Raw genomic sequence first — 27303 nt, forward strand, 5'->3', positions numbered from 1 at the left:
AGGTGGTAATGGATATCCGCGTAAACTGATTTTTTTATTTTATTTTATTTTTTTTTACAAACTACAATCACTATTGATATTTGAAATTCTTTTAAAAGTGTGTGTTCTTAGAAGGTAAAAAAATACTGTTGCTGATTAGGATCGTAATTTGTGAATAATGGTGTGCCGTGTATATATATATATCAGTGTATATATAATGGTGTGACATGTGAATAATGGTGTGACGTGTGTGACGTGAACGACATTTCTTCACGAAATTATACAAAAATGCATGCAATTTCCTACATTTAACGTGTTGTGCATTATATATATAAAATCTACAGTGCACAACACGTTAAATATAGGAAATTGCATGCAGTTTTGTGTAACTTCGTGAAGAAATGTCGTGCAAATAACACTATTATACAATGGTACCGGAATATTTGACATAACGTATTTTTAAGAGAATACTGTATTAGGAAAAGGGCACCGCTGTCTTATCGTTAGAATGTTTGATTCATGTCCGCGTGGTCTCCGGTTCGATTTCCGGCCGGTCTTTCCCAATTTTCGGAGTCTATGCAGCGTAGTGAGGCAAACTGCTGAGTCATGTAAATAAAGACGTGATGGCCACTAAGTCTAGAAAGCTCCTGAGAAGTGTGATAGAGACAGGACGATGCAACGCGCTCATCACGTGTTAGTCGCTAATCTGCATGTAGTTTAGTGGTCACTAACAAATGGTGTTGGAGAGGCTCAGACCCATACAAGGCTGTTACACCAATGCTTTTTTTTTACTATATTAACAAAAGTGCAAAAAACTCGAACTAATTGATGGCAATTCCAAACCAAAGCTTCCGAAATGAAAACATAGTCGAAAGTGATTAAACAACTCAACAGTACATCAATAAAGATACGAAACCTGTGAACAAGAAATTATGATCTATAGGGTAGTGCAAGGCGCAAACTTCCGAAGAAGTAGGCGGTAGAAATTTAGAGTTGACGACCAGTGTTCAGTAGGAACGGTATCTGCCTAATCTCACAGGGGTGCATATTTTTTGTTTCGCACAAATGGAATTGTCACTGGGAGAAAACTCAGAATGTGAAGTTTTCACAACTGACATGCAAACTGAAGTCTTTACAACGTTCTAATTAGCATCTCCTTTCCGAAATTTGCTTTCAGTTGCCCCATTTTGTGCAGTTTTACCTGTGAGTACTGCTTCATATGAGAGAGGCTTTAGGAGTCTCAACAGAGTTAAGCTGCCTATAGGAATTCATTGAAGACTGACACAATAGATGCTTTGCTAACAATTTCTATCAATGCCCCTTCACTTAAGGACTTCGATCTCTTAAACAATTTGCAGCAGGTACTGCAATCGACAACAGGTACGTCAGTGAAGAGAGAGAGATACAGTAGTAAGATTTTAAGGTAAGATTTTTTTTAACATGTGTATGAATTGTCCAATTCAATATTGATTATCCTGAAACTGTCTGGTTTTGAAATTTTATGCACTGATGTAATCTCTTACTTTGTCAAACCAAAGCCACGGGGGGTGGCTCTCATAATTTGTACGTGAGAGATACTGGTAACCGTCATTTTTGGATTGACGAGTGCGTCTGACTTCGAAATTTTACGCCCTGAAGTAGTGGATAAAGTCTTTTCTCGAATACTTTCCACAGGCTTATAATATGTCAATCTGAATGTTTGTTTGTCTTCTACATAAATTTCGTGTGCTTAAGTGTCTAAGTAGGAGTAGGGGTAGGATTAGGAATTAGATTTCTGAACTTTCGGCATCTAGTTGTACATCAACCCATCATGTATGACGGGTTCGTTCATCAGTGATCACATTGTCCATAGAATTGGAAAAAAAGAAGAAATGAGAAAGGAAGGCAGCGACCTGGACCTTTATGTCAGATGTCGTTTCGGGTTAAGTTCCAAAGTTGGTGGTACGTTTCTGCCAAAAGTTTGAAAATTTATCGGGAAGAAGTAGATAATTTGCTTGTTTGTGTGCTTAATAATATGTAAGGAAAGCGGAAGGTTTGTTTATTTTTCTTTATAAGCAGCCATAAACAGAACTATTTGGCAAGCGTAGGGAACTACTTATTATAATATATGCCTGTTGTTCTGTATGGCTGCGAAGCATAGTCACTTACTCTGAGGGAAGAACATAGACTGAAAGTATTTGAGAACAAGATCCTGATACGAATATTCGGACCCCAGAGGAACGGGAATGGGGAATGGCGGAAACTTCTTAACGAGGAACTACATAATTTATATGGTTTACCCAACATTGTTAGGGTCGTGAAGTCTAGGAGGCTTAGGTGGGCGGGTCATGTAGCTAGAATTGAAGAAAGTAGAAACGCTTTCAAAGTCTTGACTGGAAGACCAATCGGAAAACGACCATAAGTAAGACCTAGGCGCAGATGGGAGGACAATACTAAGATGGATCTCGCAGAGATTGGAATACAAAGTAGAAACTGGATGCAGTTAGCTAAGGATAGAAATCAGTGGAGAGCTTTTGTGAACGCGGCATTGAACCTCCGGGTTCCATAGGCCGTAGAGTTAGTTAGTTAGTTAGGGAACTACTTCGTGAAAGATTATCACGTGGTTGGTTTGTGGGAATGCAACTGGCATTTGTATTCTGAACATGACTGCAGGTGTACAGAGACTTTCAATTTGGTATCCGGACGTAGAGACAAGAAATTACACTCCATTAATTTTAATAAAATGGGGCTAAACCTACCTAACTCTAAGCTAACCCGACCCTCTCCTACCCATCTTATCCCTAACTTACTCTACTCTACCATACCCTACTCTATTATACTCTTTTGGAGCGGTCCTAAAATTGATAATATTTAAATTTTCTTAGCTTTATTGCTTTTTGTGGAAAAAACAGGCGGACAACCAACTTCGGAATAAATGCCATCGTTTCGATATTTGCCTGGTGTGTATGAGGAAAAACCCACTTAGGATGACTGGCCTGCAAAATCTTTTACATTTTCTCGACAGTCTCTCTACTGGGAACCGAACCCAGGATCACTCACGCCAAAGAGTAGGAATTACGCTACGTTACACGAGGTGTGAAGGGCAACAGTACTAACACAGCGTATTAGTGAAAAGGTGGTGGAGTGACGAGGGATTTACAAATAAATTTAAAATATTAATGAAATTACTAATTAATGCACTTACTTATGCAAATCCCTACTTAGAATGTCAAAGGTGACCTCCTGCTGGAGCCGCCACTGCCACACTTGTTACCTTCATGAGCATGAGAAAATAGATAAAAACAAAAAAAAATCTCAGGGTTTTAATTTCAAAATATCTCAGGGATTTCAACACCACAGCTATGGTCTCAGCAACTACTTGTAAAGGGTATAGTAAATTTAATAAGGTTAATAAAAAAATTTCAAACAAACAGGTAGCAGCCTGTTGATCTACCCTTTACACTCATAGCTGGGTCTCTTTGGTTCTCTAGGCAAAGCCTTCCTGGGCCCCATTCAGGAAGGTGGTCAGAAATACTAGAGTAAAGAAGTTAATGTTTCCTTAACTCTCCATTTTGTAAGAAAAACATCAGAATTAGCAATAGGGTACTCACCACACAGGAAAACAGAAACCCTCTCGCTACTGTAGTTGATAGGAATTTATTTCCAGCTTGAATAGCAGGATGAATGTTGTAAACACACACTGATTGCATTTGATAAACACTTTCTCTATGATATCAATGATGAGAATTACTTTCGCTTGTGCGCCATTAACACACTGATATTTATATTTCTGATTACACTTGAACATAGATTAACTAATACACACTGGAGATCTTGCTGACCTCCCAAAAATGGTAAGCATTTAAGCAAACCGAATAATTCTCCTCATTTCAATAGTTTATTGTCTTTAACTGTCTCTATATAGAGGTGAGGAGTAGAGAACATAAAACACTAAAATAAAAAAAAAATAGATCAATTTCGAATCTGGTTACACAGTTCCATCTTGGTTAATTCGACGAAATAATGTCCACTTCTCCGAGAGTCTCTGCACACTTGAAGGGACTCGACAAGGTTTATGTGAAAATAATCACACGCAGGAAGCTACTAGCTTATGAGTTATCATCTTTCTGAGAACCTCACAGTTCCTGGATGTTGTTGAGCTTATGAGTTATCATGTTAATGAGAATCTCACAGTTCCTGGACGTTGATGATGTGAATAATTGAAAGACGTCGAATATAGTAAAATCTGACACCGAAGATAGTCAGCACAAACTAATACACAGTTTGGTAGTCTCCTTTGTAAAAGTTCAGGAGGACCCTATCATTTTACTGGGACAGGCCAATAGATCTCGGATGAGACCTGTTGAAATCTATTTCTATCATTTCACGTCTAGAATTTCACTGCCGTGCCAAAGCACTATACGAAAGTTAAAGTATCAGATTATACTGTTAAGTTTTGAAAATGCATGGCCAGCATAGCCAAAGTTCGGGCGTATGATAAAAAGAATAGCAATAAACTGCCTAAACAAGAAAGTGTCTGAGAATTTGAAGTAAGTTGCACCGTTTTCTTCTCCACTTCTTAAGATAACTCACATCTTGACTTGTGAGCAACCCCTAACACTTAGTAAATTTGACTATCACACCCGATTCACGGTACATGTAATATCATGTACTTGTTCTACAGAGCTCCAGGGAGCGACGGCTACACCGCTCTGGGACTTCACAGCGAACTGAAAATCACATTGTCACACAAAACCTTCAAACTTCCGTAGTTTCTTGGAAATTGAGCGACTCGCTCTTCCAAGAATAGCAACAAAGAGTTTTCGTAGTCGGAGGCTAAAATGTGGGTGGTCTATCCTGCCAGCAACGCTTGGAACCGTCAAACTGCTCTTGCAAAGAACAAACCACTCGTGACATGTGCTGCCACCATAGCAACAAGCGGCAGTTTCAAAAGCTCCTGTCCAAAACAATTGTCCATGACATGGAACTATGTAAACAATACTTATTTCACTCCTAGTAACTATATACAGAATAGGAAAACATAGTTATACACACATTAAGACATAATAATATATAGAGAACATAATTATATAAAGATACACAGATGACATTACATATTTTCCGCTTAGGGAATCTTTTTTCCATGGTCTCCCTATGCACGTCTGCTAAATCTGGCTGCCATCTTTCCAAGAAAGAGAGAGAGGGAAACATCTGTTGACATGAGCAAATTTTGAAAATGCACACAAGATCTAAGTGTCTTGTACGTACGGAAACACGATAACAAATCAAATCATGAATTTTAACGGTCTTTCCAAGAACTTGTGAGCGTAATACGGTAATATTAATAAATTACACATCAAAATAATCAAAATAAAATAAAAGATTTTCAAACACGCAGTGCATCTCGGGAAAATAGACCTAGGCTGGATCGCTGACGATAACGGTTGTCGCTTGGGTGACGCGTAGCGCTCGGGAAGTGCGACATTCTTTTAAAATGTGTGAAAAGCACACGTATAGAAATTGAAAATCTATCATAGCGACGCTAAAAATTTTATGACTTTTTAAACAAAGCAAGGAGTGCGTCTCTCAAGCAATGTTTCCACCTAGGGATTCTATACAGCGGAAGCTTCCAGTATACATCATATGTTATTCTTTCTGTTCTTCCGTGTTCATCTAGGCTTTTCTTCTCCCTCTTAGTAGTCAACGACCTCCAACAGACTTCCAGCTCAGAACGCTGTCGCCAAGAAAATAAAATCTCTGTTCAAGCTCACTCTGCATCATGAACTCAAGACTTCTATGTACGAAGTATCTAAATGTAATATATTTCTTCCTATATTCTCATATGCAGAATATGTAAATCCAATGATGCATGTAATTATATGCATCCTATTTCCCGTTAATGAGATGCACGCAGATACCTAATGATATTCCTAACCTATAAAAATGTACATACATGAATAAAATATATATCAAAAGAGTATTAATACTACTGTATTGCGCTCCGTATTTACCCAATATTTATCATAATTGTTACATGATATGTAAATGAAGGCTAAATTAAAACCAATTAATTTATTCACAAATTACCATAAATTACCATATTAATAACGAAATGTGCAGGAAATGTGATTTCGATATGCAGATGAAGCAGAGGGCACTCGGCTTCACACAGAGGCCACTGTTGAACGTTTGAAATAAAGTTGGAACATAGTACATACTCCGAATTGAAATTTTATTATATGACTTTGAATAAAGTGTGCATTCTAAAGAAGCGAGGAGATTCAAAATTTTTTGCGATAAATAAAATGCCTGAGGGGTACATCAAGCTAGGAAGATAAAACTTGAAATATAAACTAGTTACTTAAAATAATTCAACATTTGTCTCAGCGTTATAGAAATTCTATGGGAAAGACTGCGATTCCTCTATGTTTTCTTCATATTCAAATGGACAATATCTGTCTTATCGCCATCGGAAAATGAAGCTTTTAGAAATATTTATGAATATAGTTAGTATCTACTTCGATCTGGATTTTTACATGTAAAATTGACTAAGAGCTGTTTCATAACGGCGTAGGAGGTACAAAATGTATTTTAAAAATAGAATATTGCTGGAGGCCTTTAACCCCCTTGCGTACCAGTGACATCCATGTAGATGTCATAAAATACTCCGTATCAAAATACCAGTGACATCCATGGGGATGGCATGAAAACGTATCCTTTATTAAGATTCGTATTAATCCTGGAGATGATGAAAATTTTTAGTGGATGCAAGACAAGACTTAGTTCTACTATTTTTCTTTAGGTGTCAGCACTTTACTGAAAGAAAGAACAAAAAGGTTTGTCCAAGTAGTTGATAGGTCTAAGGGAGCATTCAATTACGCACGTATGTATTATTTTGAGGAAAAGCAATTGGCAACTTCGAGATTAGAAAGAGGAAAAAGTACAAATACTTTGTCTTTGATTATCAGTGAGTGTTGCCAACCTTAAGTAGCATAAAATCCCTTCAGAATATCAAAATGTCCCTTTTTCCAAACAAATGTTCCACAATGCAGATATTTTTTGTATGCGGGTATATATATATATATATATATATATATATATATATATATATATATATATATATATATATATATATGTGTGTGTGTGTGTGTGTGTGTGTGTGTGCGTTTGTGTGTGCTATTGTACAAAATTGATATTCACTGAACTTTATATGAACAATAACTATGCCCTATATAACGGTCTGGATAGTCTTCCAAGGTAAACGAAAACTTGGTATTACATCACGCACATAGGAAAATGGCACCTGGAAGGCAAGAAGTTGATTTGATATATACATTAATAAGTTGATATTAGTCTCAATGTTGTGGAAAATAAGATGAGATGAGGTGATAATTTCTATTTTATATTTTTTTTTTTATGTACGTAAAGAATAAAGTATGAGAACTCTTGTGTAAGCGATCTACACCTTCTTATAGTTTCCCGAAAAACGCCCAAATTTCATTAACTAATTTATGACTCAAAGAAAATAAACGAATTACTAAAAAAACTCTTTAACTATTATAATCAGTATGTTGATATTAGTTTTTCATCCTTTGCAAGTATGAATATAAAATTTTAGCTCTCAAGAAACAAATATCTTTAAAAGATATTCATTCATCGTTTGAAGAAAAAAAAGTAGGACACTGCAACTACTTACGTTTTTGGATCATATAATGCTAACATTCATCTACGTGAAGAAATAAGATATACGGGCAACCGTATTACAACTTGCTCGTTTCAATTTCTTAATCTAAGTCACTTTATGCTACAGCTGAAAACTGACTACTGAAAGTTTGAAATGCAAATAAATTTAATAGTTGTTTCCGGAAATCTCTGACCGAAGAGAACTCACTCCTAAACGTAAACTACACTTTGCCGATTTCTCTGTAAATTTTGGGGGGCCCATTCAGATGCAGAAGGTATATATATAAAGATTTTAAGAAAAATTGCAGTCAAATTATGCCAAATATTGCATATTCAGAAATACAATAGGAGGATAGATGAGCTTTGGGGGGGCCCGGCCCCTCAGGATCGGCGCCCTTGACTTTACACAGCATTATAGGTAGTGCTATTAGTGAGATGTTTGTTTATGGAAAACGAACTATCTCGCTTGAGTCATTTCAAAGTAACGTCCGATAAAACTCACTCCAAGAAGGAAAAATCTTGAGCGGCTTTCTTTGCATAAGAAATGACATATCACGTATATTGTATGCTTATAAATTGAAATATTTATATTTAAAATATGAAGCAAATTTACTTGATCATTTCTGAGAAAATAGTTAAAAGAACTCACAATTAAGAGTTAGCTACCCTCTGTGGAATTTTCAAGCCAAATGAGTTATGCCATATTATGAGGCTATTAATGAATCATTTATTTTTTGAATATGAGCAGAATCGTCTGATTACTATCTTTTTGAAACGATCATCTAATAAACTCTTTTCCAACAGTAAATTATACCTCGTGGATTTTCTCAGAGAAATGACTTATTCAGAATTATAGAGTTATTAATAAAATATTTGTTTATGAAATATTTATAAATAAAATGGCCTGAGAATTTTTAATAAAACTAGCTAAACCTGTGCTTCCTACACAGTACATCATTCACATGTGAGCATGTATTTCCTTGTCATTCTTACAATATATGTACAAGTCCGTTTACAGACACAAGTGAAGGAGGTCATTATAAAAATCGGCAAAGGGTATCATAAAAGGGACATTTTTTCGGTTATTTTTTGACTATCTCGAACCGTTTGCGAGATTTGAGCCTACTTGCGGTTGGAGTTTGTAATCCAACAATGATCATTGTTTTCTTTCTTCTTGCATGTAGTAGGTATTAAGAAAGTACATTACACAAACAATTAATTATAACGTCAGTGGTATATGGTATTGACTGGGCCCAAAAGACTCAAAACCATAAAGATTCATCTTAGACTGGTTATCCTTCATTTTTCATTATCGTTTGGCCATGAAACAAACACCGGAGAGATATACTAATCCCGTAAATAAATGTCTGGTGTTGGAATCTATAACTCGTAGGACGTGATGCTTTATTTTTCAAAATTTCAATACTTCCCAGTGTATCTGTAAAAAAAATGTAATAAAGAAATAACTGCCATTTTTAAAAACATACTCAATTAGAACAGAACAATCTACAGAAATTTCCAATCGAACAGTGAAACTGACATAATTCTAGAGCTTGCGATTTGCGAGATATCCGTGTGAAAAGAACTAGCCACAAACAAATAAACTTTTCTTGACCACAAACGTATAAACCTAGCATTTTAATATGTAGATCTTCTAAAACGACTCATCCCCAAAAGTAATCTAACCCTTGTGGATGTTTTCAGGTTAAATGAGTTATGTAAAATTGTCAAGTTACCAATGACTTATTTATTTATGAAATATGAATAAAACCTTTTAAATCGTTTTGAAGAACATTATCCGAATAAAAACTCACCCCAAGAATAAACTACCCCTACAGTGAGTCATTTTCCCAGAGAAATTGTGTATGCCACAGTAAATGATTGTTAACGTCATATTGATATATGAAATATGAACAAAGTCGTTAGTCTTAAGTATGTTTATATTTGTGTGTGGTCGTATGTGTCTCCCCAATTTTGCACGACACTCTTTACCACTGCAACAATGGTTTGTATATTAAAATGAAGTAGCAATATCAAATGATCTCATATCAATGCTATGTACTTAATACGATTTTATCACACACACAAAAAAAATAATAATAATAAAACATGCCAGTCTTTCACCTTAGATATTTTGTAGTCCAGTAGATCAAAATCTTCCATAGCCATTCTCGGAACTAGTGGTACTATTGGATTTATCCTTTGTAACTCAAGAATAGTGGCAACTGTGTAGGGCATCCTGCATAAAAGAAAAGAGAGTGCAATGTAAATACTGTAATTTATTAAAACATCAGTAATATAATAATATCACGTAGTACAGAAGAAAAGTACTAGAGCTCCACGTAGTGTGTTGGCTTTATTGAACTATTGAAGAGCAATTAGTAGTAGAGTTAGATTTAAACTACGTCAGTCTAGATAAAGGAACCATATTCTTTTTTGATCTCACTCAAAGGGACCGAAGTCGATATTCAGTTGAATAATGTAACCAGGATACATGAATAAACGAAATGGAATTTCTATTGTTACGTTCCATGTTTACCTAACCAGGGACCTTTAGCACCAGAGATGATAGTTGTACCACTGAGTCACTCTATATAACCAGCGGAAAATTAGGACAAATAAATTTAAAGTTGCAAGGTAAAGAAATGGAAGATATTTTGTTCTCTGAACGCAAAGGGACTTCTTTTTGGTGATATGATTAGTGTCACGTCTATGGAGCGGGAGACCCGGTTTAGATAACCCAGCGGATACTAACGTGGCTTGTGTTAAGCTGTAGGTCTACGCACCATATAGTCTCACTGCCGAAAGAGGCGTTAAAATCTAATCCAATCAACGAACTTCGAACATTACGTTCTTTGATTTTATGTTTCAAAAAACAATGACCAAGAGGGCACAGTGGATCAATGATTAACTGATGCAGTGTAGTCGAGCGATTTTAGAAGATTGGAAGGCAAATCCAATATTGGTCTTTATTGTTTGTTACTGAAATTAGCATCATCTTTGTGGCTATATGAAATGTAGATCTGCAAGTTAAAGTAGAATCCATTGAGTGTTCGGGTTTCTCTGAAGGAAAGGGTGTATTTTCAATGTTCATGTCCCTGTCAAACCCTGTATTCATTGAATGTATAAGAAATATAAAATAAGTGAGAATAAGAAAAAAAGACGAAAAATAAGAAAATGTTTGAGCTCTTACTTCTGGCGCGAGAAGTCCCTAATATCGATTACGGACTATGCGAGTTTCTGACGGACAACTCACATATTCATGGGTTTTCTGGGGATTGTTTCATTTCCTCTCATATGCACAGTTTCCCAATTTTTCATAATAATCCATTTCGTCTATCACCACCTAGTTTAGTTTAGATGGCATAACCGTGCAACAAAATGACTATTCTTCTTTTCTTTATTAAATTAAACGTCTTAGGTTTTCTTGAGAAATAAGTTTTTATGCACTGTTATAATGGATACGTTTGTTATCAACTTATATATTGTGAACCTGAGTTTTTTTTTTATCAAAATGGTGTAGGGTGTAGCTGTTAGAGTTTCGTGGCAAACCCAAAACGCACCTGTATCTGGAACTAACAGTACACGCTTAACGCAACTTTGATGTGCAAATCATAGGTGTTGATAATTCTGGGATGTTCCACCATTGTTTGTTTAACGTCCTAACAGATCCGTGACAAAATAAAAAAAACAAGTCACTGAATTATTAAAAGTGTATTCATAATAAACTAAACTGAGTGTAAGTTGTGTTGAGCATGTCTGTGGGTTTGTTTGTGTAGCATGTCTGTGGGATATTATAATAGATATAAATGTCAGGTTAGAATGTTGTAGATAGGTTTCTGATTGGAAAGAACATACCTTCACGCCGTGTAAATGTCCTGAGAATGGACATTTTATTCTGCTTAAGCGTTTTCCTAGACTAATAAACTCAGACTTCTAGTACAATGAAGAATACTGTGAATGTAAGAATTCTCAAAAGCACATAGATCAACTAAAAATGACCCTTACATTATCCGTTTTCACATTACACTAAACTGAAATATCTTTCAACATGCTGTACGACGATTGTGTTATTGTTTACAAACACATTATGCAGTACAATATTTTACAATAAGGTAACCAAATAGTTTGCAACATTGAGTTACAACACCAGACATTCGCTTATGACACAAAAACACAACAATAGCAAAGAGAGTTAAAGATTTTAGAATGTAGCTAAAACTTGTTCCCCAAAATTATGCTTTTAAATAATTAAAACTTGAAGACTATGGTTTCACAATATAAAATATTCATAGCACTTATGCAGATAGATTTGCTAGTTGCAGTTCTGAAAATGTTTTTGAGTTTCTTACTTTCACATTTTAACCTAGTCCTCTTGCAGTGTTGAATTCAGACATTTTCACCCGGGGGGGGGGAATGTGAACTCCTCGGGGGGAGGGTTGTTTTACTGTATTTTTGCAAGAAAGCAGCATATTTAACAATTCCATTCACATGTACATCTTAGCTAATATTGAGACTAATTGCTGATAAATATTCAGTGTGAGATTATAATTTAAAAAAAATCGTTTAATTTTATCTAAAACATTAAATAAGGACTGGCAAAAATATTTTAGACTAAATTTTAACTGCTATTTACAGTAGCTATTTTAGCTATTTTTTCCTATATTCAGTAGTTACTGTTTGTTACTAATGTAGAAGTTTTTAAAACGATTTAAATTAACTCAAATATTTTTTGTCCTAAAACAAAGATACATAGGAATATCTTAACAAAAAGTAATCATTCTTTCTCACACTTCTGATTCTAAATCAAGTAGGCTATATTAGCCTTGGTTTCTTCACTTCATACACATCAATAGTTTAGTTTACGAAATCTTCAGTAGGATTAGTGCCGTGTCGTGGAAAATCAGCGCTTGGGGCGAGAGTATACGACGGCACCCCCGAACATATGAGTGAGGTCGACAGACCAGCTGCGAAATGTGAGAAAATTTTAAAAAGTAAACCCTGCTTTTCCTTGATTTTGAGCACTTTTTATTACTTTTTTCCTTTCATTTTATATATGTGCACATGTCCACATGTGCACATGTGTTTCATTCCTCTCTTTTTCTTTCCTTCTTTTTTGTTTTCTTTTTCCCTCCCAATCATGTGCTCCTTACTTCGGTGTCCGGGGCCATCGCCCCACTTGCCCCTCCTTCGTCACCTTCATTAGCAATCATTCACTTATATACTACTATTATATTGAGAAATTCTATATAAATCTCTAACCCTGGAGGGATAACTGTTCCTCCCTGATCCCTCTAAATGACGCCCTCTGAATCTCACCCTTTAACTGACTTATTTTTAGTTAAAGAAATGTGTATTTATTTTAACAATCGTAAAGCACATTTACGTCTGTTACTTCCCATGCAAGAAATGGGATTTAGGCGCTCTATTTCAAATAATGCAAGAACTGTACATTTTCAAGAACTGAAGTCTGCTGACACCAGATATCATATGGAATGATCGAAAGATCTTCCCTATCTTTCCATTCCTATCTCAATCTGTGCTAGTGCTACCTACTAATATATAATATAGAGAGAGAATATCATCATCATCATCATCATCATAGGTATTCTGCCTTTATTGCCAGGTCACTTGCCGCAGCTGAGAAGCTTCCATGCTCCACGGTCCTCCGCTAACCTTTTCGTCTTCGCGTATGATCTTTCTGTTTTAATATCATCCATTAATTGTAGTCTCCTTCGCCCCCTCCCTCTCTTTCCCGCCACCATACCCTCTAGGACGTCCCTCATGATACAATCTCTTCTTAGGCAATGTCCCAACCAGTTTCTCTTCCTCCGCCAAATAATATCTAAAAGTGTTCTTTTCTCACCCACCATTTCTAACTCTCTCTCATTCGTTTTCCGCTCGACCCAACTAACTCTTTCCATTCTTCTCCATACCCACATTTCGAAGGCTTCCAGTCGATTTTCGTCACCCTTACGCAATGTCCACGTTTCCGCCCCATACAGCACAACACTCCACACGAAGCATTTTATGAGTCTTTTTCTCAACTCTTTCTTCAAGGTCCCACAAAACAGACTTTTCTTTCTTTTAAAGGCTTCTTTCGCCATTCCTATCCTTGCTTTTATTTCACGTTCACATTTCATATCATTACTAAGAACACTACCCAGGTATCGAAAACTATTCACTTGTTCTATTTTCTCCCCTCTTACGTTTATATTTGACACAGACCCCTTTGTTCCAATCACCATGGCGTTTGTCTTTCTAACATTTATTTTCATCCCATATTCTTCAAAGCCCTTTCTCATTTTTTCTAACATTTTATTGATTTTCTTTTCAGATTCTGCAACAAGGGCCATATCGTCTGCAAATCTTATGCATCTAATCATTCTACCTCCTACCGAAATGCCATCATCATCATGTAGGCTCTTTTTCACTATCTCTTCTAGATAGACATTAAATAGTGTTGGCGAGAGGCAGCATCCTTGTCGAACTCCCCTTCCAATTGCACTCTCTTCCGTCAGTTCTTCCCCTATCCTAACACTTACTTGTTGGTTCATGTAAAAGTTTCTTATAAGTCTTCTATCTTTCCATTCCAACCCTATCTTCGTTAGAACTCCCAACAACAATTCCCAATTCACGCGGTCAAAAGCCTTTTCTAAATCAATAAATACAACATACACCTCTTTCCCTTTTTCTATAAATCTTTCACCGATCACCCTTAATAATCCAATAGCATCTCTTCTGCCCTTGCCTCTTCTGAACCCGAACTGCTCTTCCTCAACATCTTTATTTGTTCTTCCATATAACCTTCTGTTCAGTATTCGGAGCAGAATTTTAGCTGCATGAGATATGAGACTAATAGTTCTATAATCCTCACATCTCTTTGGGTTCGATTTCTTAGCCATCGGTATCATGATCGTTTTCAGAAAGTCTCTTGGCCATTCTCCTGTTTCATATATTTCATTGCATAGTCGCCACAATTCTTTCTTTTCTTTGTCTCCTATATTTTTAATGAATTCAATTGGTATGTTATCTATTCCCGATGCCTTTCCATTCCTAACCTCGGATATAGCCTTTTCAAACTCATCCCGAAGAATACTAAATCCTTTATCATCCTCGCCTACTTCATTTTCCACTTCAACATTTAGGCTACACGGTCTATCCCTACTCTCATATAAGTCTTCAACGTATTCTTTCCACCTTCCTATGACCTCATTTCTCTCGCTGACTTCCTTCCCATTGTTATTTTCTACTGCCATCATGATACTCCCTTGTTTCCTCCGAAATTCCATAGATTTCACCTCCTTGTACATTTCCTTGTATATTGTACAGAGAGAATATAGTACCTACTAAAATACAAACCTTTCTTTAACAGTTGACAATTTCATGTTCTGCCAAACTCGGTCATAGCGTTAAGAAATACAGGTTTTATTGACTATTTAGGTATTCTATTTTAGATGTTACATTTTTAATATTTATATAGAATGGGTCTGCGTCATTTATATGTCTACTGAGAGATCGGATTTCGGCTGCATGTGCACGGAAAGAAAAACAAATAATTGGGTGAAGTAATTTCTACATTTTGTGACTGAAGTTTGAGAGTTTCTCCGGGGGGGAATGAATTTTCTTCGGGGGGGGGGAGATTTCCCCCCGGGCTACCCCCTGAATTCATCTCTGGTCCTCTTGTAGTTTGAACTATCTGGATTTGTATGATAGATTTATTATTGTGTGTTTAGTGAGGATGTCTTTAATGAGATACATGGAAGTTGGTCGGAATCGTAGTCAGCTTCGTAACTTAGATTTTTCTGGGGGGGGGGGAGGGGCAAGCATTAATACGCGTATTTGGGCTCATCGGAAAAAAATCTTTTTCTAATTTTTGGGACACATCTTTCCATCTTTCTCAAACTCTCTATGGGGCCCCCAGAGCCTGTAGGCCCTCCCGCACGTCAAGGTCTGCGCACGGCAAGGTTAGTTACGCCTCTGGAGCCATACAGGACAAATTAATTAAGGGGAGATACTCACAAATATCAAAGCCATACGAATAAATATTAATTGTAGGGTCTTAATAATAGACATTTTTTTCATGAAATGAGCCCACGAATCATTTTGTTTCATTTACATTTTGTGTGTTATTTTGTTTATGTAATGTTGTTAACCTGTTTGATGCTTCATTTATAATTTCATATCCGTATCGTATATAAAATAAGAAAATTTTGTCTTAAAATGGGTCCCCTTGAAAGGACGGTGAGCTTCCCTGGCGGACAGTTGCCCCCTGTCCCACCACAAGTTATACGGCAAATTATAGATGCGTTAAAATATCAAATAATACTTTTGATAAAGTGGACACTTTCAAATATATAGGATCATTATTAACAGACGAAAATTATATTCACGAAGAAATTACATGTCGACTGAAAGCAGGCTAGTTGTGTTGTTATTCAGTTCAAAATCTTTTGTCGTCGTGAATTCTGTCGAAGAATTTGTAGCTTAAAATATAGAAAACTATTATCATTCCTGTTGTTCTGTATGGTTGCGAAACATGGTCACTTACTCTGAGTGAAGAACGTAGACTGAAAGTATTTGAGAACAAGATCCTGAGACGAATGGGGGGTGGCAGTAATTTCATAAAGAGGAACTACATAGCTGATACGGTTTACCAAACATGTTAGGGTCATCAAATCTAGAGGGCTCAGGTGGGCAGGTCATGTAACCAGAATGGAAGAAAGTAGGAACGCTTTCAAAGTCTTAACTGGAAGATCAATCGGAAAACGACCATTAGGAAGACCTAAGCACAGATGGGAGGACAATATTAAGATGGATTTTGCAGAAATAGGAAAACAAAGGAGAAACTGGATCCAATTGGCTAAGAACAGAAGTCAGTAGAGAGGTTTTGTGAATGCGGCAGTGAACCTCAGGTTCCATAGGACATAGAGTTAGTTTAGTGAGGATGTCCCAATGCGATTTCTTTACACAAAAAGGAAGTGTATCTGCACGTTTCAATATTTTCTGTTTCTCTAGATGGATTAGAGTGGGACATTTTTAATTAATTGATAGAATATAACCACTAGAAATTCACTTAGACCTGCATATGTCAAGAGAGTGGAAAACGATTTTCACAAATTCCTTGCTATTGTGAATCAATCAACTTAACCCACTCACAAACAAAATTTGTAAAGAGCATATCATGAATAAAAGAGAAATAAGAAAGAGCTTAATAATACTAAATCACTATTATCTTTGATTGTAAATCACATTTTTTTTAAAAAAAAGAACAATCATAAAATGTACGTTACTGTTAAAATTTTCAGATTTTCTCCAGAAATGCATGTACATATTTTTAACGAAAGCAAATTCTATATTATGTGTTAGAGCGTAATTTTATACATATCTCAATTAAGCACAATACACGTTACATGCATCTGTACAGTTACTGAAGGTGTTCAACTTGATTGCAATTTTTATAAGACTAAAGTTCAAGAAACAGGATTTCAAGCTATACATCTTTGCGATCTTCCATTTTATACTTATCAAATGCCATCAAACGTCTCAAACTTGACACAACATTGTGTAATTGTCGAACGTATAGGAGGACCTGTTTCAAAATTACGCATCCACTCATATTACACTTCAGCTCATTTCAATAATGAAATACCACTCTAAAATGACCTTCTTTTGCTTAAATGTCAATCGTGCAGCGGTCATTTTTTTTCAGAGCATAACTGTGGGACCAGTTCCAAAAAGGTCCTGGTGGCTAGGCGGCGATCGTCGCCCAGACAAGGGTCAAATGAAAAGGAGGCCAAAATAATAAAAAAATAATAATATGAAGAGGAGGTTAGGAGAAAGAGAAAAAATGTAAAATAACGTCTGCGACAACTAATATTCTTGTCAACAGTCGCAGCGGCAGCTTGTATACATCAAGTTCTTTGAGCGTTCCATTAAAAATTTGTTGCGACTCAGCAAATTGCCTAGCAAAGTTGGACTTTTATAATTTGGAATGTAATTTAATTCCTTTAAATCAAATTATGAATGCAAATTTTTTATGATTGTTAATGTCCAAGTGTTAACCTTAAAATATCAACCTCTTAGTAAGGACATTGCATAATAACAGTCTTAGAATAACCAAACAATTGCATGGTTACTTTTCTGTTCTGTGCGTAACGGTGAGTCGAAAAAGAAGATAATGAGAAGCTAATTAAATTCTATTTTTCTATTTAAAAATATAATGCACAGTAAGGAGGATGAATGTAGAACATAAGTAATGGCATATAAAATAAAAATGCACAGAGAATGCATAAATCGAAGAGAATGTCCAATGAAATTGAGGTTGTTAAATGAGCTTTTTGTCTGAGTTCCGTGCGTAACGCTTAATGTTGGCTTATAACTCAAATTTGCGATTGTTTTGAGTGTTTCATTTTATTTAACTATGCACTAATAATTTCCCCCTAATTTTAAGAGACTTTTTATTTTATTTGAAAATAAGTTTTTGTTTAAAAAAGCAGTTTTTGTGTACAAATGTCCCGTGCGTAACGCTTAGAATCGCCCAACAGATGACGTTGCAGCTATTTGCATCGAACTGTCTAGAATAGTAAATTCATAATTTTGTCTGTGTTATTCTCATAAATATTGTTACGTAACATAAACTCTGATTTTATATTATGATCTTTATGGTATAATTATGGTGTGAGTACTAAAGAATAAGGTTCTTTATCTAAGATGATAGTGTGCTTTTATCGTGGGAAAACAGTGGCCAGTTGGGGTAATGGTGGTTGGGAGGATTGAGAATTCGGGGCAACATAATATACCAGCCGCCGGGGCCAACTTGTAGCCAGTCCGAAACTGTGTGGGACGTATAGCTGGAAAATGTCATGTAACATTTTTTTCTATATCATTAGAGCAACGACGTCGGTTGAGTAAGTAATATACTACATGTATATATGACCCATTCAGAGCAAGCGAAATTATCTCAAATAACCAAGTTATGAGAAATTGAGATAAGTTTGTGTGTTGGAATCAAGCGCATGGAGACGTTGTCACTTCGTTTTCTTTTTGTAAGCGTTATTTACTATATCAAGACATGATTCATTTCCACTCTGGAAGGAGGTTCAAGTAGAGATCTGAAAGGCAAAAGACATTCAAACTGGCCAAAGGTGACTTTATTCCGTTGTACATTGAACGCAAAATATAGTAAGGGTACAACAAAGAAAAGAATATTCAGATACCGTATATTAAGTTATGTATAAATTTATTGACATGATCTACGTATATACAGGATTTATCTGTAAAGTATAGAGACTGGTCTCTGCACGGTGCTCCAGTTAACAGCAGCGTGCTCCCCGGCGGTGGGATATGTGATGGGGGGTCTAAGCTAAGCAACACGCCGGCGACAGTCGCATCAGAGCTCTGACGTAGTGAGGATCACGCGTGGGGCTAAAGCTGTTATTTAATTTTTGCCACGGCAGAGAACGTGAGGAAAACGTTAGAGCTCGGAGGGATCGCCGCCTGGTGCACTGAGATCGCTGCTGGCTACTGCAGTGTCAAGTGGCTACCAATCTCATTACTTTACGGAACAAACCCTGCATAAAAAATGGGGAAATCTGTCTTTGGAACATGTAAAATTTGAAACTTCTTTCTTTTTGTTTGTGAAACATGTTAAATTATATACAAAAGAATCATTAGTTTGTTCCTTACCTTTTAACGTGATTGACGTAGGACGGTGAATTGTTATCTCCTATAACCGTGTCTATTTCTTTCTGGACCTTTTCCTGAACTTCGGGATGCAGCACCATATATAAGATAAAGAGGCTTAACGTGTTACTAGCTGTGTCCAAGCCACCAAGGAGCATATCTGTTATTATGTCGCTACAAGTTGCCTCTGTAAATATAAACATTAAGAGGGAAAGTAACTGTAACAGTGAGAAATTGTATGGTGTGAACACTACATTTTATGTAAATTTATGAGGAGTAAGAAGAAGCACTGGCAACAATGTGGTCACATTGTAAATGAAGACACGATTGTGTAGCTGTTACTAGCACACACAGTAAAAAGCTATTCATAGCAATCAGGGTTGCTCGTGTAATATTTGGATGCATACGAAGACATAGTAGTTAAATTTCGGTGTGAAATTATACTACCATAATCATGTTTCCGAAATTGGAGCAACGTTACATACAGATTAAGTTGTCCTGGGGCAGAAACTATAAACAGTTTCTTGTAGGTCTCCTGGAAATCTATGACAATGAAATATTTTTATTTCAGACTTACCTACCGCTCAGATGCAGCATTCCGACAAAGTTGTAAAACAGAGGAGGATTCACCACGTGCAGAAATCCTGTCCACGAAGCCCTGTACTTGGAGTTGGTTTTTCGGCGAATCAGGGCTGGATAGCAAGGGAGATAATTACACTGGTATTTGTTTTATGTGCTATATTACGTGCTAGAAGTCTCAAAATCAAATTTTCATCACCCTAAACTTTTACAAGTGACTGTTTAGGGCATTATAAAGTGGGTGCACAAGCGCTTCTGGATCGAATCATCACCATGGACGAAACCCTGGCGCAGTTGTACGATCCTGAATTGAAACATTTTAATGAATTACCTCACTCTTTTTCTCCAGGCAAATTCCCAAAAATTCCTCCAAAATGCCTTAAAGTTTAAACCAATTCTTATACTGGTGTGTAATGCGTATCATGTGAACACATTCCATCTTGCGGGTTCTCCTAACCGCACAGTAAACGTCGCGTTCTAGCAGAGGTTCTAATTACATCATCTTAATCCTGCTTTGTTCACGAAGGGACAATAGTTCCATGCACATCCTATTATTATTCTGTAGGGCAATATCCATAGTCACAATTCTACGCTTTGGAATACAAGGCCCCTGAGCAGCCCTGCACTCAACAAATATGATCCCTGTGACTTTGACCTTTTCACTAACTGAAGGAAGTACTTAAAATACATTTCGTTATCAAAGACGTCATTTCCTATAAGCTAGAGGACCTTATCCTGAAAATCGATAAAAATTGTAGTTTTGCTGATAGACAGGGACTTCCAGGAGTATAAAAATTTAGCCATAAATATGACTGGGTTTGACAGTGATTCCATGCACATATTTGTAAGATCTGGAAACAATGCATGTATTCCGTATGGGTAGATTATCGTGACTTTTTTCTAATCGTCGTAGTTATGGATTTGTATTAAATCATTCTTCATTTGATTTGATTGGTTGAATTACAGCGCCTGCTGTGGAACAGTAATTCCGAAATGAAGTATTTTATTTATCTCCTAAACTTAAAATGTTAAAAACACTAATGTTGGGTTGCAAGTAATTTGTGATGAATAGATTGGTGGATAATTAAAGAAACATGTGTGTAGATAGTGAAAGACACGCGTAAACGGTTTACCTTTATTATCATCTGTTACCCTTTACCCAGAGTGTCAGTATCTTAGACTCTGGGATAAGAAGCAAACTTTTTCCCGGTACTGTCTTTCAAGCAATACGGTACTTCTAACGGCGTTAGACATACACCGAGTATTACTGGACCCACTGGGTAATGTAGGATGGACTGCTGTCATAGTCAAGTACGAACTTTCGGAGTTCAGGAGAAGGACCACTTCCAGTACTCTCCTTCCATATCAAAAAATATTAGTTGGCACAGGTTCGTCATCATTTCGAGATCCGGCTGGAGCTTATATTTCCCGGTAGGTTGTCGTGAGGCGCTTTTCCCTACACCGATAATACACAGCAGTATTACGAAAAGAGAGTAGCGTGCTGGCACACACTCACAAGGAACGGACATGAACGTGTCATCCGGACATCTGAATCAAATAAAAGATAAATATAAGAATGTTATGTTCATGCACAAAAATAGAAGCGTTGCTTTTTCCTCATACCCATTCTGTCTATCAATACAAAACTTGGTACACACACTTCTTATCCCCTTTACTGTTTCTCGCGATATATTTGGATTGAGTGCTTTTACCCAGACCACTCCACAAGGGTCCAAAGTTGATGGGAGAGCTTTTTGGAGGGAGTTTTCCCGACATTCTCCCAACTTTCCCTGTTCAAGTTATGGGCTCCATCACATAGGACATCTCGAAAGCTTGTTTCATGCTGAAGTGAATGAACTATAAACCACTGCTTTTAATGAACAGTGTTAATGCAATAGCTATTTCATTACAAGTTTGATTGTCTTTATACTAACAGAGTTAATGGGACCCAAGGACCTACTCTGTTGTCCATGGCACCTAATGTTTTGTGCATGAACACATCTTTGTTACGTTTATCGAATGTACTAGGTTTGATTCGGATGTCTGGATGACACGTTGATGTCCGTTCCTTGTGAGTTCGTTCTCCCCTCCATATAATTAGAACAAACACAATACATCTGGTTCATATTGGTCAGGGAGAAGTAACTCCTCCCTTATCCGTAACTCTCCATTGTGTTTATTCTCATATTTTTCACTGGGAGATTTATTTATTTTATAAACTTATACTATTGATGAATCACACAGTTACGCAAAATGTGACACGTGTTTGAATTATTATTGGAACACTCTGAAGATTTTTCTTTTTTATACTTTTTGAGTAAAAAAAATAGATAAGTACAATGTTCAAAGTTGCACTTTTGAGCTCTAGTTCTCTTTTAAGCAATTCTGGTTTTTAATGTCATACCTTCAGAGTAAATGGATGACACTTCTGGCTTACAATTAGGTCATTACCACGTGTCTCTTTCATTTAGTTCGATATACATGGCGATCGCAATGTACAGTATAATTAAATGACAATTTCCTTATGTATTATCTAATGTATTCTCTTTTCTATATGATCTGCGAAAATAACTCAATTCTAACTATTCGATTCTTTTTAGTCTACAACATTTAATTTCGTACTATTCTATATGCATACCTGTTAACGTTGAGTCTTCCTTCTCCATTTCATATAAGAAGCAGTCTATCAAGTGTCGTAAATTATTACTATTGTAACTTTTTCTGTGTGTTTCAAACATATTCTGCAGTTGGGAAGAGAAGAAATGTTTCTGTTAAATTATATTGAAAGTAACTGGAGTAAAGTATCCAAACATAAAAATAGCTGAATTTGCATACAATGGGAGATGCAATATACGCTCCAAACTTTGCTTAGTTGTATATACTTCTGATCTATTCGCATTGTTAAAACTGCGAAAGTCGGAAGATTTGTACATAAAATAACCAATTTGAAACAAACAATTAAACTATACCTTCCAAGTGTGATTATGATCTTATGTTATTGCACGTATAAAGATATATAGAAGAAATTAATACATTGAAGCAATATTTAAAAAAAAATGGACATCGCTTATAACTATATATTACAGTTTTGTGAAGATATATCATTAACATTTAAACTAAGTTATACTTTGTTGATGAATTGTTACGAAAGATCACTTTGTTGCCTCCATTCATTGTTTCTGAATCATTTAAATAACTTAAAGATGAAAATCGAAATATAAATTTTAAAAGCTCAGTAAAGGTGCTTCAGAACCGCTGTTTGTTTCAACTTTTAATGTATGGAGAAGGGAAGTTTTGAAGGTGCATACCATGTCTTTTGAACTACCGAAACTTACAGGGTGAGAAAATATTTCCGAGAGTTTGTTCCTTAACAAGGAACATTTATGAGGACACACCTAAATAAATTTATTTGTAGACGTCGAAATTTAAGGAGAGAAACATGACACAATTCAGATGTCACAGAGTATTCTTTGAATTGCTAATTGGACAACTTTCAGGTACAAAAAACTTTCAGAGACCGGTCCTCAAAGTATATTTTAATTGTAATTTGATCATGCTACTTTTAAGAGCTTATTATTAATTTTAGATGTTATTAGGTCAATTAAAGTTCTTTGTATACAAATTATTTATTTGCATACAAAGTAGTTTAATTGACCCAATAACCTCTAAATTTAATAATAATATCTTAAAAGCAGCAAGGAAAATAGACCTACATTTAGAGGAACCTTATATTCGGGAGTTCTTATGTGAATTTAATGCTATTCAGATTAGTTTAGAAAGTTCACTAAAATATTCTTTTAATAGTGTATAAACATTTAAAGTGGATATAGATACTTTTATAGGAATACCTTAATTACCATTATATATCTACATGGCTTATATGTTGTAAATTTAGTTATATTTAGCCAACAAGTATTAATGTCATTATTAACACTATCAGTAGTACGAGTATAGTTTTATTCAACAACTATTAACACCACCACTATTTTGATTTTTTTTTACACCATCACCCAAAAAGATATGGTGGGATCCTTGAACATCGTTATAGTCCGAGACTTTCAGACGTCATTCATTGACTTACAGGGAAAGGTCGCGGGATGTCACTCTGACTTCATATCGATACTATGCTAATTCGACTCCTTTTCACATATAAAAACATTAGACAGTCGGAGAAATCCTCGATCGCAAATGTGCTCGAATTTGAGTGAAAAAGTTCAAAATTGAACAGGTTTTGCGAAAAATTTGAGGTAGCCATTTTTTTTTAAATAGGCGTTTCATTTTTGGAATCAGAGTGCACAATAAAATGATTAGGTCAAAACGTACGCATTTTGCAAGGTATGGGTATTTATTGTGGAGGAGGCAAAGGATAATGACATCCTATAACTTCCAAATTGCCACTCATTTCGCACACAAGGTTATTAAACTGTTAAAAATGTATTTGCTACTCCTATTCGACTGTATTCTCATTAAAAAATATCAATTTTTCTATGTCTTCAATATGATTTTTCAGGTGTGCTAAATTCAATCAACAACTCCTTGGTATTTATAATTAATCGTTTCATTATATATATATATATATATATATATATATATATATATATATATATATATATATATATATATTGTTACATAAGGCGCGTAAGCCTGATGGCCGGCTTTCGATTCCTGGATTGTGAACTCTGCGCTCCTTGTGGGGAACGTGGAGGCATTGATGGGACGGAGGAGGTTCGGGATGACTGTATCGAAGAACGCGTTAATTATTTCTGTTAACCTGGTTGCATAGGCCTCCAGCCGGCTGAAGCCGACAGAAGGGGCTTCAGGTCTGAGGAAATTATGAGTCGAGACGAGAATTTGTTACATAAGGCGCGTAAATCTAATGGCCGGCTTTCGATTCCTGGATTGTGAACTCCGCGCTTCTTGTGGGGAACGTGGAGGCATTGATGGGACGGAGGAGGTTCGGGATGACTGTGTCGGGGAACGCGTTAATTACTTCTGTTAACCTGGTTGCATAGGCCTCCAACCGGCTGAAGCCGACAGAAGGGACTTCAGGGCTGAGGAAATTATGCATAAATAATTAATATAAATCGTACTGTACCTTGTGTAAAACAATAATAAATAAGAAAAATGCGTATTATCAAAAATATCCTTAGCGAAGCATTTCTGTAGCAAATAAAGCCGGTTGGATTAGCCGTTTACCCACCAGGTTGAAACATGGCGCTAGTGTAGCTTGCTCGAAGCATACCCCCACCTCAATCCTTCCATTCTCTTTTCTAGCTTCCCACTCCACCTCCTCCCACCGTTTTCTGTCCAACGTCGACCTTGGGCAGGTATTATGTAAGGAGTTGAAAACGGCCTTGATCAGTTCCGGTCTTCATTTCTTCTTCGACTTCCAAGACGATCAGACCTGCTCTGGTAGTCTCCGATACCAATCAGGTATGTGTGGACTTAGCCGCTGCGCTGAGTTTGTCTGTAAGATGTAGTGTTCGAACTTAGAATTGGCGATCGGCCTCGCCCTGCACTGCACATAGCCTGGATCAAACAGACTTCTATGTCCCTTCGGAATAACTTAAATCACTTTAGCGTGACTTTACTTGTTTCTTCGTTTTCTTCTCCTTTTTACGATTTTTATTCTTTTTCGCGACTTTAAACAGAAGTTAATAGCATAATGTTAATAGAATAACGACGCCTCTGAGAACTTAGTCGTTTGGAATAGCCAAGAGACAATACTAGACTTGAATATGGCTCAACTAAGTTATCGTGCCCTTAGTAGTTACTGAGAATTTAGTAAGTATTGAGAATTTAGTAATTAGTTCATTCTGTCTTCTCGCTTGTACCCGTTCTGTATACTATCCTATCATTGTAATAAACTATACTATTCTGAAATTTCTCTCTTCATTGAACTTCTCCTAGAGTTAAATAGAACCTCGGTAGTTTTAGGACCGACAACGAATTAACTGAGCTACAACTTCGATGCGTTTTCTCTTTCAGCCTTACTTCATACCAGCGAATCTATGAGGATAGGATTATTTGAGATTAAATACGGGATGTATTTATTCACAGTCCCGTCTGGCTGGGCGAAGAGAGAGAGAGAGAGAAGCGATTCCTAACTCCGTATAAGGCAGGGTTCCTGATGATCCTTGTTTTAAGCGGAATAGTGTGTGCTCACGCTTCGTCATGAACACACACTGAGTGGTTTCTATCACACGTCTTAGATATGGTGGAGCCCCCGAGATGTTAGTATTTTGCCACCGGTTTCCAATCGGCGGCCTGCGCTAACCACTACACCCCAGTACCCGTAACAGTGGTGGAGTTTCGCCGGGTGTGAAAAGTGCACTCTACCACTGAGCCCCCAAGTGCTCGTAACAATATATATATATATATATATATATATATATATAGAGAGAGAGAGAGAGAGAGAGAGGGGGGGGGGGAGAAAGAGAAATAGTCGAACAAAAGTATAATAGCTAACAAATCTAGTAATAGAAGAAGTATCACAAAAAAATGCATTGAAAAATCGGCACATAGTACAATATGTTAGTGTATAGAAATTGTTAACTGTAAACAGTTGACTCATTACAATGAATTTCATAAAACATATTCATAAATAAAAGAAGGTTGTATTGAAAAATTACTACTACATCTGTCTTTGTTAAACGAAAATACTCTTCAGAAATATTGAACAATTAGTTTAATAATTATGGCTCCAAAGAAATATTATATTTTAGACTGATGTGTGGTTCTGAAGAACGATGTATAAACATACAAAACGAAAATAATAATGAAAGCATAACGTTACAAGAACTGTTACATTGTTTGTAGCTACAGGCACACGTTGGTGCTAGTGGTCTACTATTCCATGCTTAATTGCATGCATCAAGAGCATGCCCGCGACCGTTCGGTCTCTATAATGGTCTGGTACCGCCAAACAAGGCACCTCGCCTGTAGTTGCTCGTGACTGGACCTGAGTCCTCAAGCAAAAGGTGCACCGCCAGGATTTGTACCCTAATCCTGACTCGCCTTGCGATGTAACCCCCATTCTATAAGGAGTGGGATACGCGCACTGCGCGACCAGACCGAAGTCCTAAATGCTTACCAGCTGACCTACTGGTGGAAGCGATACTGCTAGTTGGTCAGCCTCTACCATATTCTGCAGGCATGGTGCCAGAGCTGTTCAAGGCAAGGTCACCTCCCGCACATGTTCACCGTTACCCAGGTTCCTGGGATTAGCTCCCATATGCTACCGAATCCCAAGGTATGACCACAGCCCGGCAGAGTTTAACCCAATCCAGGAACCTCAGGCAATGCCCGAGGGGGCTCGCTTCCCGACCCTGTCTAACTCTATCGTTCAACTGGCAACCACCTTCGCGTGTAGAGGTACCACGCACACGTCGAGATACT

General features: G+C 36.6%; 1 protein-coding gene across 1 annotated transcript in view; it reads right to left on the minus strand.

Annotated features, from left to right (window-relative positions):
* Positions 1-22571, minus strand: part of LOC145692163 (cytochrome P450 2U1-like) — a 40603-nt gene extending 18032 nt beyond the window's left edge. Inside the window, exons 1-3 of the mRNA XM_081767461.1 lie at positions 22544-22571; positions 19330-19513; positions 9766-9880 (exon numbers count right to left, since the gene is read on the minus strand). Of these exons, the coding sequence (XP_081623587.1) occupies positions 9766-9880; positions 19330-19513; positions 22544-22571 (327 nt within the window). The remainder of the gene's footprint in view (positions 1-9765; positions 9881-19329; positions 19514-22543) is intronic.
* Positions 22572-27303: the final 4732 nt, after the last annotated feature.

The sequence above is a fragment of the Thermobia domestica genome, chromosome 8, assembly GCF_964235325.1.
Source record: "Thermobia domestica chromosome 8, izTheDome1.hap1.1, whole genome shotgun sequence".
Taxonomy (NCBI): domain Eukaryota; kingdom Metazoa; phylum Arthropoda; class Insecta; order Zygentoma; family Lepismatidae; genus Thermobia; species Thermobia domestica.